Genomic DNA, 13106 nt, shown 5'->3' with positions numbered 1-13106 from the left:
CTACTGTGGGTATCATCAAGGCAGTGGCCCCTCTATTATAGTAGCAGCAGGGTCTTTGTAGGCCTGTCAGCCAAGGCAATGGTGAAACTCCGTAGAAAGAAAACTGTACAACTCCCCTCATCCACGAACTTGAGAACTGACCGCATAACGCAGCAGAGGTTTGGAGTCTAACCCCTTGCCTTGTTCATGAGCCACTGCAAGGCCGCCTCTGCCTGTCTCACGATACTGGCGCCAACGTTTCATAAGAGTAGACCGCTAGTCTGTGGGTGCCCTGCCACGGTTGCCTCAGAACATCCCTCTGCCTGTATGTGCCCTCTGTGTGTGCAGGAATCCCCCACCTGTGTGTGTGCTGCTGTGCCCAGCCTCTGTGTGCTTTATTCGCACGTGTGTCTTGTGGGTTCGAAGTGTGCTCTTCTTGTGATAGTGTGCATGTGTGTGTCGCTGACCCCATGTATGGAGCTAGGCCTAGTTTCTGTGTCCCTTATTGGCGTCCGATGTCAGTGTGCGGAGTCCACTCTGCACACCCTGGTGGTGGGAGGCGTCTCAGCTTGATATGCCTGTTGCTGCCCCTGCCAGGAGCAGAGCAGCTCTGGGGTAGTACAGAGCTTCAGGTGGGATATTATGGAAACCTATCCACATTTAACCGGGGCACTTATATTATGAAAAGAGGATAACCTCGCTCTCGTTGCTGTTTTGTTTCTGCACACGCAAATACCAAACCGCGAATAACTAACCGTGACAAGGAGCCGGACCCAACCCCCTCCCGCTGGCATCACCCGTTGTCACGCGGGGTACACGCCTTGCTTCAGTTGGAGCCTGAGCGCGTTGTTGCTCAAGCCCTCGGTCTCGGGGGGGTGGTCCCTGGCGCCCCCAGTCAGAGGTGGCGGGCACGTCCAGGGCGCGCTGCGGCTGCCCAGCGCTGCCCCCCCCACCCCCCCCCCCGGTGACTGGCCGCGGCTCGGCCCAGCCCCGGCACCCTCCTCTCCGCGCCAGGGGTGGCCCGGCACTGCCGCCCCTTACTGTTTTTCCTAATTAGCAGGCAGTCGCGCGGCCCCCGCCGCGCAGGGACCCGCGGGCCCCGGTGGAACCGGGCGCGAGCGATTCCCGCTCCGTCGCCGGCTCCCCGCCTCCTCGGGGAAGCCTCGTCCGACGCGACGCGTGGAGATTACTTGTGGAGGCCCTGGGGGGCCTCGCCGAGCCCGGGCCCCTGGGGTTTACGCTTGCATGACAGACCGCTCCCCGGGCAGGCTCGTGGGCCCCGGCGGGTCCGCGCATTGCTCAGGGTGTGAAGTGGAAGCGGGCCGGTGGCAGGTATCGATTCCCGGAGGTTTTCTTGCACCCCAGGACCGCCGCCCCCCTCCAACTACCCTGGTTTTTGGATATCACCGTGCATTGAGCCGGTTGAGCTTTGAAATGATAACTGCAGCGCCACATATAGAATTGTAGATGTGTAGGTATTAACAAAGGTTAATAGCTTTTTCGAGATATCATAGGCAATGAGTGTTAACTTTGAACTCCGAGGTCGGAAACACCCTTTTGTTGATATGTAGACATCCGACGTTTTATATGGTTTATGCCCCTCCACAACCCTGGGCCCGTGTATATGGAGAGAAGCGAGTTGTGCAGGGCGAAACGGTAGGAAGCAGCCTAACCCCACACAAACTAACCACTCATAGCACGCTTTCCACATGGCATCCAAACATGTAAGTGTGCCTGCCTCTGTGCCACCTCCCAGAGCATCACAACCTCCTAACCATGCTTACTGAAAGCTTGGTGCCTTACCACCCACTCCCTGTCATTTCACACTCTCCCTGCCATTTTGCATTACAGTACATTAATGAAGTCAGTGGTGTAGAAAGGTTTCAATGACCCTAAAACCAGCAAGGAAAATGGGCTCCATTCCCTGCTTTGGATAACGAAGCTGTAATCAGGGTCAGTTGGTAGTGAAGAGTGAAGAAGCAGGTGCACGGGGGTCCATATGCAGAGCTGGGCACTGGTGCTACCTGGCGTCATGTTCCTTTCTTAGTACTTCCTACATCAGTGGACGGAGGAGCTGGTGGGTGGCAGTACCACAGCTCCCGCCAATCTGCAACTTCCCTCCAGTCTGTGGGCACGCAGGGGCCTAGTCACAAAGGGATTTTGGAGTACATAATGTAGTATTGTAGTATTCTTTATGTGCTCTTACATTCCTTTGTGAATTGTCCCTAAACATCTAAAGTGGGAATAAATTAGGGCCATTCAGCGAATGTTCATGTAGAATTAGTAAAAATAGGAAGGACTGTGCCTTCTTTGCACTTATACCAGTAGGAAGTTGGATGTTTTTGGTCCCGTTCATGAAGACAGGTAAAAGTATATAAAAGAGTACTCCTGTAGCTTGTAGCGCTACTTTCTGTACTTATAAATGCTTCTGTGAATTGATCCCTGTAGAAGGTGACAAGAGAAGGCATTGGAGGAGGCAGATGACTTTCTCCCATCCCACTGTTTCCTTTGGCTCTGTGGAGACTGGGAGAATAAACAGACCGGCCAGGTGGCCACTGAAGAGCTTATGGACACTCTGACATCACAGCAGTAAAGCCAATAAGACAAGAACTATTGATTTTGTACAGTTTTAGCCATGTTGTACAGCAGCGCGGCTATGTGCAGCATGGCTTACAAAAAGCATTAGCAAAGTGAGTAGAGCTTTTATACAAGAGATGATTGCTTTGTTTTTAGCCAGTTTGTACAGCACATGGCTGAAAGTAAAAGTAAAAAAAAAAAAAGTACTATGATGCGGCCTGCACTGACCGCATCATAGCACTTTCTTTTTTTTTTACTTTCAGCCATGTTTCACAATAGCTGTGTTGTTGTAAAACATGGCTAAAAACATTGACAAAGAAAAAAAAAAAAAAAAAACTATATCACATCCAGTGCTGTCCACGTCAGTGCTTTTTTATTGTGCAGAGGCGACAACGGGCAGAGGGGTGGGGAAGAAATGCTATGACATGCTCAGAACTAGCTGTGTCATGGCACCTTTTTTTTGTTTATTGCCAGGTGGAGGGATAGGAGGCAAAATGGCGGGAGAGAGGTAAAGGGGAAGGAGAGCAACAACAAACAGGTGGGGTGGGAGGGAGAGCAACAACACAAACAGCAAATGTGGTGGGAGGGGGCAGGAGAGAGCAAGAAAATGGATAGCGGGTGGGGGCAAGCAACAACATAAACAGTGGGGGGGGTAAGCAGCAACGATGGAGGGGCAAGTAACACGGAAGGTGGAGCAACATAGAAGGCGGGGGGTGGGGACGAGAAGCAACATGCAGGACGAGTACACATGGGAAACAGGTGTAAAAGACACACTCTATTCAAGTGCTTAGACAAAAAGAAAAAAATAGAGTCCATTTAAGGGAGCAGTGATAGGCCACTATTTCTTGCACCAAGTTCCAGGGGAAGGACAAACATAAGCGGAAGTGAGTGCCACAGGCCCCAACTTATCAAAAGCAAGCAAATGAGAGTGACAATGAAGCTAACCAATGTTAAGCAGTGAGTGGCCTCTTAACCCCCTGTAAATAAATAAAATGTCTCACAAGCGACAGCACATGTGCTGTCTCAGGCACCACTTGACCAGAATTACTTGGAACAGGTTTGTCTGCTGCTGAAATGTTCTAGTAGTGTTCTCTAATGAAGTCCGGTGTAAAACAGACCATGCTTACTGAGTGAAATTCTAAAACTCACTGTATGCTGACGTTCACTTTGTTGTATGAGCTGGGAGGGTTCAAAAGAGTTATTCAAAGAGGGGAAACTTTTAAAAATGCAATGTATAGAGAGTTGGGTTGTTTGAGTTTTATAGGACCCATTTCTGTTTAGTGTTGCATAATAGTGGCTATCATTGCCATGGGTTTTAATGTTCATTAACTACCTATGATTTGAAAAGATGTTAACTTCATTAAGAAAGTTGTCAAATGTAATTTAAAGTTCCCCAGAAAACACATCAAACTCAAGTTGACGACTGTTGGCACATAGATGGATTTGCAGGGGCTGGGGACCTCCTCCATCCCTACCCCACACTTTCCAAGTAAAGACACCATGAGTCTCTGCACACTCACTCTGCCTCATTCAGCCACACTTTCATCATACTTGCAAAAGCTTGGCGTTTTCAGTCCTGCGCTTGCTTTTCGCGGGATGATAGAAAAGTTTCTAAACTTCAGTGCTGAGAAGTACTGCAGCAAAACATGGGAAGGAGGTGTGGCCCTAGAGTATAATTATGACTAAGCATGACTAAAAGTTATCTTTTATTTAAACAGTAGCATTGGTTTGGAAGGTTTGTGAGTGTTCTTTTCTTAAGTGAGTTCTTAAAAACCACCTTGTTCGGTTATGTCACCACCACCTTGTAATTCCTCTAAATCGATGCTCTAAGTGGGCACCTCGGCCTGCAAGTAGCACCTTCATTTCTTTAATATGGAAGCGAGAGTGCCAGAGCTCATCAGGGTTGCACTACTGGGGCGTGAGAGTATCTGCACCCTCTGGTAGTAAAGATTCTCTGGGAAGTGAGAACCTGCACAGTTTCCAGATCGGGCACTGTATTATGCATTTTATTATGTATTTTTTATATGCCGTATGAAGTGTGTTGAAGGAAAAGCCATTTTCGGCAGGAGGTGTTTTGCACACTTTTAGACTCTTGCCCGTGATTCACGGATTAGGAGTTCTCTTATTGGTTCACCACTCATCTCGGTGTGAACCGAGGCAGTTGTCCAATACACTGTCTTATTGTCTGTGCACAAGTGCTTGCACTCGTCCCTCGAGTTGGATTGAACTTGTTTTTCTTTTAGCCGCTCATAGTTTCCACTTCTCTTTCCAGTGTCGGCTCTAAATACATATTGTGCTTAATTATGAGTTTGATATAAACTCTTTGGACATATAACTGGCCTGGCATTAACATTGTCAGCTGGTATCGCCTTCTGAGTTTACGGCCATTACAAATTTTGATCCCTGGAATGGGGAATAACCACGTAGTCTGTGGTTATTAGGTACTTTTCAGCATAGTTACCCCCGATTACAGGGATTTTGTGCTAACACTTAGAACTCCTTCTCTGAGCAGGTGGTTAATGGCAGCTGGAGAATGAGAATAGTCACCAAGGGGAATGTTAGGTGTCAGGAGGGTATCCAGTATCAGAGCTTTGACTGGGAAGAGTGTTCTGTCCTCCCGCCCAATGTTGAAGTAAGTGTTTGGCTGAGGGATGCTCTGTGTTCTTTGCTCTCAGATGGTTTTACTGGTAATGCTGTGTTTGGGAACATAGATACCACTCTGGTCAACTCCTGATCTGGCCCTGTATGGGCCAGTGGCATTGTTTTCTGAGATCTACATATCTCTTTGCTGACACTGTGATCTCAGACCTGCTACTGATCTGTAATGGTTGGCAAAACGTGCTTATGAGCTGTAAACATTTACCGTAGCATTGGCAAGCTGGGTGTGCCCATGTGCAGCAGGATACAAGTTACGTGGTTAGATAGGTTATGAATGAGATACTGACATTTTGCTACTTTCCCTTCTCCCTTCAACCTTCTTCCCCTTACTATTTTTCAGGTACTTATTGCCTCACACTTGCCTTCATACGAGCTGCGCCATAACCAGGTGGAGTCCATCTTCCTCTCGGCCATCGACATGTACGGTCACCAGTTCTGCATCGAGAACCTGCAGGTACCTGGGCAGTGAGCATGCCCCCTATGGCTAATGACTCTTGGATGGTGTGAATACGGTGGAAGTTGGGCCTGTAGCACTTGCGCCTCTGGCTGCAGCATGGTTTACAGTTTACTGGTTGGCCACTTTCTGCCTTTAATCCACAGAGATCACTGCACCATTTTTGACTGTGGTGAGAGGCAGTCGGTATTTGGGGTGGCCCCAGCTGCCAAAAGAGCCCTACTTCATGTTACTGTCTTCTTGCAGTCAATCCTTGTTGTACTGCTGATGCTAAGCAAAAGTGGGTGAGGTTCATAGAAACTGATATGGAAATTAACAGGAACATTTTATCCTCAATATTGCTTCTATTTTATCTCTTGCAGAAACTCATCTTGTCTGAGACGTCCATCTTTGATGTTCTGCCAAACTTTTTTTACCACAGTAACCAGGTAGTGAGGATGGCTGCGCTGGAGGTAAGTTATTGTACACACTAAGGGGAAGTACCACGGGAGGCCATCCAAATGCTGAGGTGAACTGCGCTCAAAGCCTGGTATTTTGAGTAAAGTGTAGGGATTGAGTGGTGTAGACACTGGGGCCATGGGACACATGGGCTGTCGGGGTTTTGAACTATGCCACTGCGAATAGGACAGTTCAACTCTGTGGCAGAAGGGAGAAGCTTCCGTTTTGTGTGTTCTCTGGGGGTTTCTATTGGTGAGGAGAAGAGGACACTTGAGCTGTGTGGGAGAAGAAGTTTATTTTAACTTCAGATGCCACAAGTTGCTTTCACAGCTTGGGACAGAGGAAATCCTCGCGTGGGTGTGGATGGGAGCCTCAAACATGCAGGAGCAACAGAAGCCGCTTGGAAAGTGCAGCTTGGTATTGCCTGCTTTTCACTTTGAGGAAGCTGGCAAGTCCCTGCAAGTGTGAAGAGAGATTGGGGGAGTTGTACCATCTATATTGTGGGATGAAGTGGGCTTTTAGACTGCTTGAGGGTAGTGTGAGAGCAGAAGGAGTAGGGTCTTACACATTGTGAGAATGGAGGGCCATCCTATGTGCAAGGCGATAAGGCTTCCACCATTCCGGAGCAGAATGACAGGTATTTCACGGCATGATGCGCTCAGCAGTTTGTGACTAGAAGGTCATTTCCACAGTGCGGGACCAGAGGAAAACATTCATTCTCTGGATGCTGGGGACCCGTCAATGTACAGCAAGGTTTTCTAGAAGGGGCCCACACTGGAATCAGAAGAGCTCTTCTCCAGTTGCTGTAGATGCAGGGTGGCCTTTCCACAACAGTGCAGTAGCATTAAATGGGAGAAGGGTGGCTCTTCCTCTGTGCAGGTCCATGTGCAGGAAGGGCATTTGACTCTGTGAGAGCCTGAGAGCATTTCCTTATTGGAGATACAGGTTTACTCCTCAACTTTGTGGCTATCCTTCTACTATTTGTTTGCAGGGGGACTCCTACAGTGCCCATAGCAAATTACCCTGTCCGTCTCCTTTTATGAGCATGCATTAAAATGTCTTATTCCATTATTGGCATAAATCCAATCCCTTCCTCTAGCATACTCTTCCTTTTAGGGCCCACTGGAAAAAACAGTACTTTCTCCCAGCCACCACTATCAGTACAAGCCATAATATGTCTTAGTGACATATGAGCTTTGGCCCTTTTCTCTCCTCGGCATCTTTGAGCAAAAAACACTTTCTTTGAACAGCTCTTGTGAACCTAAGCGTTATCCCCATCCCTGGTCTGTATTGACACCATGACTGTCCATTCCAACAGTCTCCATAAGCAGGGGATGCTGGTATCTCCCACTCCTCTAACCCTGTCTAGGCATCAACACTCAAGAGTACTAACCATAAGCTCCCCACTCCTTTATAGACTTTCACCATGCTTCCACCTATTCACCAACAGTCTTTTTAACCAATTTTCAGATGATCAGAAGCTATTGACGCTCTTGTCGTCTTAATTTAATGTGGATTTTGCTTTTGCAAAATAAAGGATTAGGTTCAGATGACTATGCATACTCTTACTTACTTGTAACTACAGTATCTTAATTGTATTTAGCTAAAATGGCTGCCAAAACCAAAATCCGAGCAGGAATTGAGTGCACCTTAATTTTTAGTTATCACCTTTCTTATCTTGTCGGTGTTAATAAAGACCTGTACCATTTATAAAGATATTGGTGGTCATTATGAACACGGCTGAAACATCCGCCGTGTTCATGCTGATGGTCAAAACACTGACCGCCAGCGACCCCGGAACTCCGCCGGCCAGATAATGAACTTTTCTGTGGGCTGGCGGGCGGAAACATTGTTTCCGCCCGCCGGCTCACAGAAAGGCTCAGCCGGGACATTGACGTCGGCTCCACATGGAGCCGCCGTCAATGCCTCTGTGCGGCCGGTGCAGTTGCACCCGTCGCACAGATCACTTGACTGGGCTCTGCACCGGGGCCTCTGCACTGCCCATGCAAGGTGCATGGGCAGTGCAGGGGCCCCCAGGGTGCCCCAGGGCATCCCCTACGCTAGCCTTTTCCTGGTGGGATATTCCACCAGGAAAAGGCTGGCGGGAAATGAAACATTATCCGCTACCTTGGTGGATGGTGTTTCAACTGGCTGCCTGACGGTGGGAGCCTGGCGGTGGGTGAGGGCTGCCGTTGGCGGCCCTCACCTTGTTCATAATATGGCAGTTTGGCCCGCCATGATCGTAATGAGGGCCATAGTTCTGAAGGCAGTGAACTTTACAGAGAGCTAGTACTTTCTGTCGTGTAATAAATGATTTCCAGATACTTCCAGCAATCCTTGAACATCAATCACCCTAACCTTCCAATGGTCAAAACCCTAATAGAAATATATGGCACCCAATCAGCAGTGCTTCTGCCCCCAGGACTTTGGTGAATCAGTGATAAACAGTATACACTCACAAGAGGATTGCCAAGTACCTGAGCCAGGTCTTGTAGAAAAGGCAGGACAATGACATTATGAATTGAACACTAGTTCTTTTTTGGTTATTTTTTAAATTATAATAGAAGAATTATAGCAATAATAAGATGTCATAAAAGAGAATGCTGATTCACAAGGAAATACACACTGTTGAATATTTCAGAATTGTATGAAATATAAAAGTTAAAAAGTGAATAAATATATAAATGACAACTATTATAACGTCTGAATTAATAAAAAAAAAAATGGAGGACTAGTGAGGGGAGGTACCAGGAAAAGAAAGACAAGGTCATCGTTGTTTACAAACAGACTTATTAAATATATGTATCAAAGTAGGAGTAAAGGATAGCCCATGATATATACAATATATTGTTGGGGTGATGTTCTCAGCGTGAGCAATCGAGCCTATCTTTGGCCACAGCTTATTAACAATTTCAGGTGACCATAAGACATCTAAATGCTTTTCCCATGAATGCGCAATCTTATGTTTATTATTTTTTACAATACAAGGCTTTTTAAGAATGAATAAATAAAAAAATACCTTTGAAGGATGATTTATTCGATATATGGCAGTAACATTTTTGACAGAGCATTAGAGAAATGGAAATATTACCCAGATTCATCTTATATGGGATAGAGTATTTCTGTTGTACATTGTAAGGATATTGCAAGTCACTGGGAATTTCAGTGACCATATAGAACAAAGCATTGGGTATTTTATTCCTTATAATGACACTTTCCACCATAATCTTTCCCATAAATTGCTTAAATCATTACTCTTCATATCAAAGAGATGTTATAGGTGCATACTATGAAAAATCAGAATGGAATCTCTATTTGAAATTAAACAGTCCAGAATGCAGTTAGTAAATTGTTGCAAAACAATATCAGAATCAATTTAATGAACACCAAATTAAAACATGCTGTAGCTCAGAATGGGTTAAAAGATGTGGAGAAGACTGTATCTTTCCTGTAATGACCTATAGCATGCAAAAGTAAACATGCAATACATCTCTGCTTTCTGCAGTTGATTTAAAAAAAAAGGGATCAGTAAAATGTGCACAGTTCTTGTTGCTTAAACTGCAACTGTAATTCTGCTATGACTCATCTGTCACTTTGACTCCTGGCTCTGGCAGGATGCATTATAACATCACAGCCTAACTGTAATATTTAAGCAGCTAAGCTGTTTTGTTATTACAGTTGAAGAGGGGCAACACTACTAGGTTGTAATAAGTAAATTAAAGCCTGGCTTCCACGTATTATAAGTGTATCATACTGAATCAAAAAGACAAGAGGAAGATTATATAACTCTTGCAGTTGAGGAAAAACAAACCTATGATTGTCTGTAAACAATTGCTTCACCCCCAAAATACCTTTTATACAACCATTTTTCCAAAATATAATTTTTGTTGTTAAAGTTAGGCCAAATTGGTGAAGATAATGTCTTGCCTCTCTGAAGTCCTATGAAAGATATGATTATGAAAAACTGTACACATATTTTTAAGAATTGGGAGAGAAAATATTTTGGTCTTTCCAAAAACAATATTAATATACTAAATGAAATATGAGCTCTAAGAGCCCTCTCCATTGTAACATAGCCAGGACATTTAAGAGTCAAAAGCAAAGTTGTGTAAGAGAAATATCCAGGAAGTTGACTGTGAGAAATTTGTTAACTAGTATTTTTTAAGGACTGTGGTACTCTGATGCTTCCAGATTAGCATTACCTATTATTAATACACAACGTTGGAGCTCAGTGGTATTACTGTAAATTAGTTAGAACATGGAACTTTCCTCCCATTAATGAGTTCGGAAAATCATTTTCCTCTTTATTGATAGACCATGTTCCTGAACTCTTCTTGGTGGTCACCGATGAAATTCCAGATCTTTCAACAGCAGTTATATCACTTGTCTCCTGTTAAGGTTTTGACGGGTGAACTCTGCTGCAGATGTTGTGAGAAGATGTCTTTGTCTGGCCTGCATGACATCTACATGTGGTGTCAACTCCTGTTCCTTGATGTTCTCAAAGGCCATCCAGAGAGCAGAAAGACAAGTATTTTGGGGGTGACAGAGACAGGGATAGTATAAGTCGTCCTCCTCCCCCCCCAGGTAAGTCTTTCAGCATGAAATGATCTCCCCAAAGATCTTCCCAAAGAAAACAGTATAGGAAGGAGAAATTCTCTTCTTACTTGAGGAAATAATTCAACCCCTGGGTCTGTTCTCAGTCTCAATGCTCTTCCCTGACAACAGTCTCTTCTTTGTCATGGGAGCCAAATCTGACTTTGAAGAAGACAAAGCTGGAATTTTTGAAACCATTGGCTAACTCTAGGCAGGCTGGAGTTTTAGCCAAAAGTATCTAACTTTTTTTGGGATGGCCCTTTACGGTTACCCAATGCTGCCCGACTCCATTCTTCCACAGGCTCCACTTCCAAAGAAACCAATGCCCTCCAACATACTGCCCCCCGTGCACCTGAAACTGCTTATGATCCAGTCACTGGCACCGCCTTGAGCGCCTCTTGCACCTTCCAAGTCGACAGACAATATAAGAGTGGCCAAAGAATAGGGCTGTGCTTGCTTTAGTGACAAACCTTTGGTAGAGCACTTCCCAAGGACCCAAAAGATTTCTTGGATAGATGGTCATTTGGATTTGATTCAGATAATATTACCATGCCTATTAGAGATTAAGGCTGCCCAAATGGTGATGACTTTTAGTCATACTCTCCTCTTACCATAAAGATGCAGACCTCTACATGGAGTTACAAAACACAAGTGGCCTTGACATTTCTCCAGAAGGGAACATCCCTCACTTCTTCGTGTGTCCATCAGAGAAGGTCTATTCATTTACTTTTGTAGTATGTAAAGCAGCTGAGGCACTAGAATTGACCTTGATTTCTATGGATGCAAAATATAATCTGTTTCTGTCGTCACATCCTTCTACAGCGAGTGCCGTGGCCCAAGTCTCTTCTGCAACCCTGAATAGGAATGCTCTCCCTACTGCCTCTCCAGACCAAGAGGCTGTACTATTTGGTAAGAAGGCTTTCTACTCCAGCAGTCTAGTTCTCCACAATGCAAATGTTGTGTGCCTTCTTTGGCTGGTATATACATGTCCTGTGGAAGCTGGCATGAATGGCTTATAAGTTTCCCCGCCTACATGAAAAACTCCTCATCTGATATAGTCAGTGATGGCCTGGACACCGCCCAAGCAAATCGTAAAGTGCAGCCTGGATTCTGCAGATATTGTGGCTTGACCATGACCACAGCACTCATCCTAAACCATTATGCTCAAGTGTATTCCAGGTGCTTATGGGACGATATATCACTAGCCTTAATGGACATGCTCTTTGGTAGTGAAACGGCTGTTCGGGGTGAAGGTCAACTCCTCTCTGGACAGCATAAAAAACAGCAGAGCCATAGCATGCTTGCTGGGTCTGATACTTCCCAGTGAAGATATTCCACCAGCAGTACCAGAAAATTCAGGGCTGCTCCGGGACACAACAGTCGTGTTCACATTCATCTTTGTAGCTGATCCAAACACCCCCAACACATGTATTGCTTCTGTCGGGTCAGGGTTGCATCCGGGCTAAGCCATCACCAGCAAAAGCAGCAGCTCTAATGCCTGCTATTTTGTGCTGGCTCTGCTGCATCATAACCTCTTTGGCTCCTCACTGCTACACCATAGGATTCAGTGGGGCTGAGCATCTCCCATTTCTCCACAGTTTGGGAGAAAAGCACGACAGATCACTGGGTCCTCCAGCTGATGCACAAGGGCTACTCCCAAGGGCATAACACAAGCCTGCCTCTGTAGCCCCGTATGTGCATGGGCCCCCACACTTCAAGGGGACCCATGCTTCAAATGGCCCATTCAGCTTAAGGCCTATTAAATGTTCTGGGGCCCCTCATCACGTTCTACAATGAGGCCTACATAATTTTGTTACACTACTGGCAGCACTGTACTCTTCCTGTCAGCCCTCCCTCAACCAGAAAGTATATTGTGGCACAAGCTTTGGTATTGAAGGCATACGTTGTTTCCCTGTTGAACAAAGGGGCATATAGTTGGTGCATTTGTGGTGCCCTTGGATCAAAGGGACACAGGAGTTTACTTCCTTTGCCTATTGATACCCAATAAGGACAGGAACCAGTTGCACATCCTAAACCTTAGCCTTGAATCTGGTCATTCATTGAGCTTGGTTCTGTTGGCCCTTAGCGTAAGGGATTGGCTGTTTTCCTGAACCTCCTGTATGACTACCTTTCTCTGCCAATCTTACCTGTGGTTAATCATGGTTTTCCAGTGCTATAAGTTTCCCTTCTGCTGTTTGGTCTGATGACTTCAACATGAATGTTCACCAGGGTGCTGCCCGTGGTGGGGTATTCACCGTGGATGTAAGTAGTCCATGTATTTCTGTAGTTGTCTGGTGAAAGCAAAGTCCTCTGTGCTGATCACAGAACACTTTTATTACACCATGACCCTCCATCATGACTTGGGCTTGACGATCAACACAGACACTTCCTAATTCAGCCACACATA

The 13106-nt window shown here is 45.7% G+C and overlaps 1 protein-coding gene across 5 annotated transcripts in view; it reads left to right on the top strand.

Annotated features, from left to right (window-relative positions):
- The window catches only part of ACACA (acetyl-CoA carboxylase alpha), an 895081-nt gene that overhangs the window by 281233 nt on the left and 600742 nt on the right, over positions 1-13106 (top strand). For all 5 annotated transcript variants that reach the window (XM_069226569.1, XM_069226573.1, XM_069226571.1 and 2 more), the window contains 2 exons: positions 5555-5668; positions 6031-6120. In XM_069226569.1, coding sequence (XP_069082670.1) covers positions 5555-5668; positions 6031-6120 — 204 coding nt within the window. The remainder of the gene's footprint in view (positions 1-5554; positions 5669-6030; positions 6121-13106) is intronic.

Source organism: Pleurodeles waltl, chromosome 3_2 (genome assembly GCF_031143425.1).
Source record: "Pleurodeles waltl isolate 20211129_DDA chromosome 3_2, aPleWal1.hap1.20221129, whole genome shotgun sequence".
Lineage (NCBI taxonomy): Eukaryota > Metazoa > Chordata > Amphibia > Caudata > Salamandridae > Pleurodeles > Pleurodeles waltl.
The sequence above is the reverse complement of the archived record's forward strand: the minus strand, read 5'-3'. Positions and strand labels throughout refer to the sequence as shown.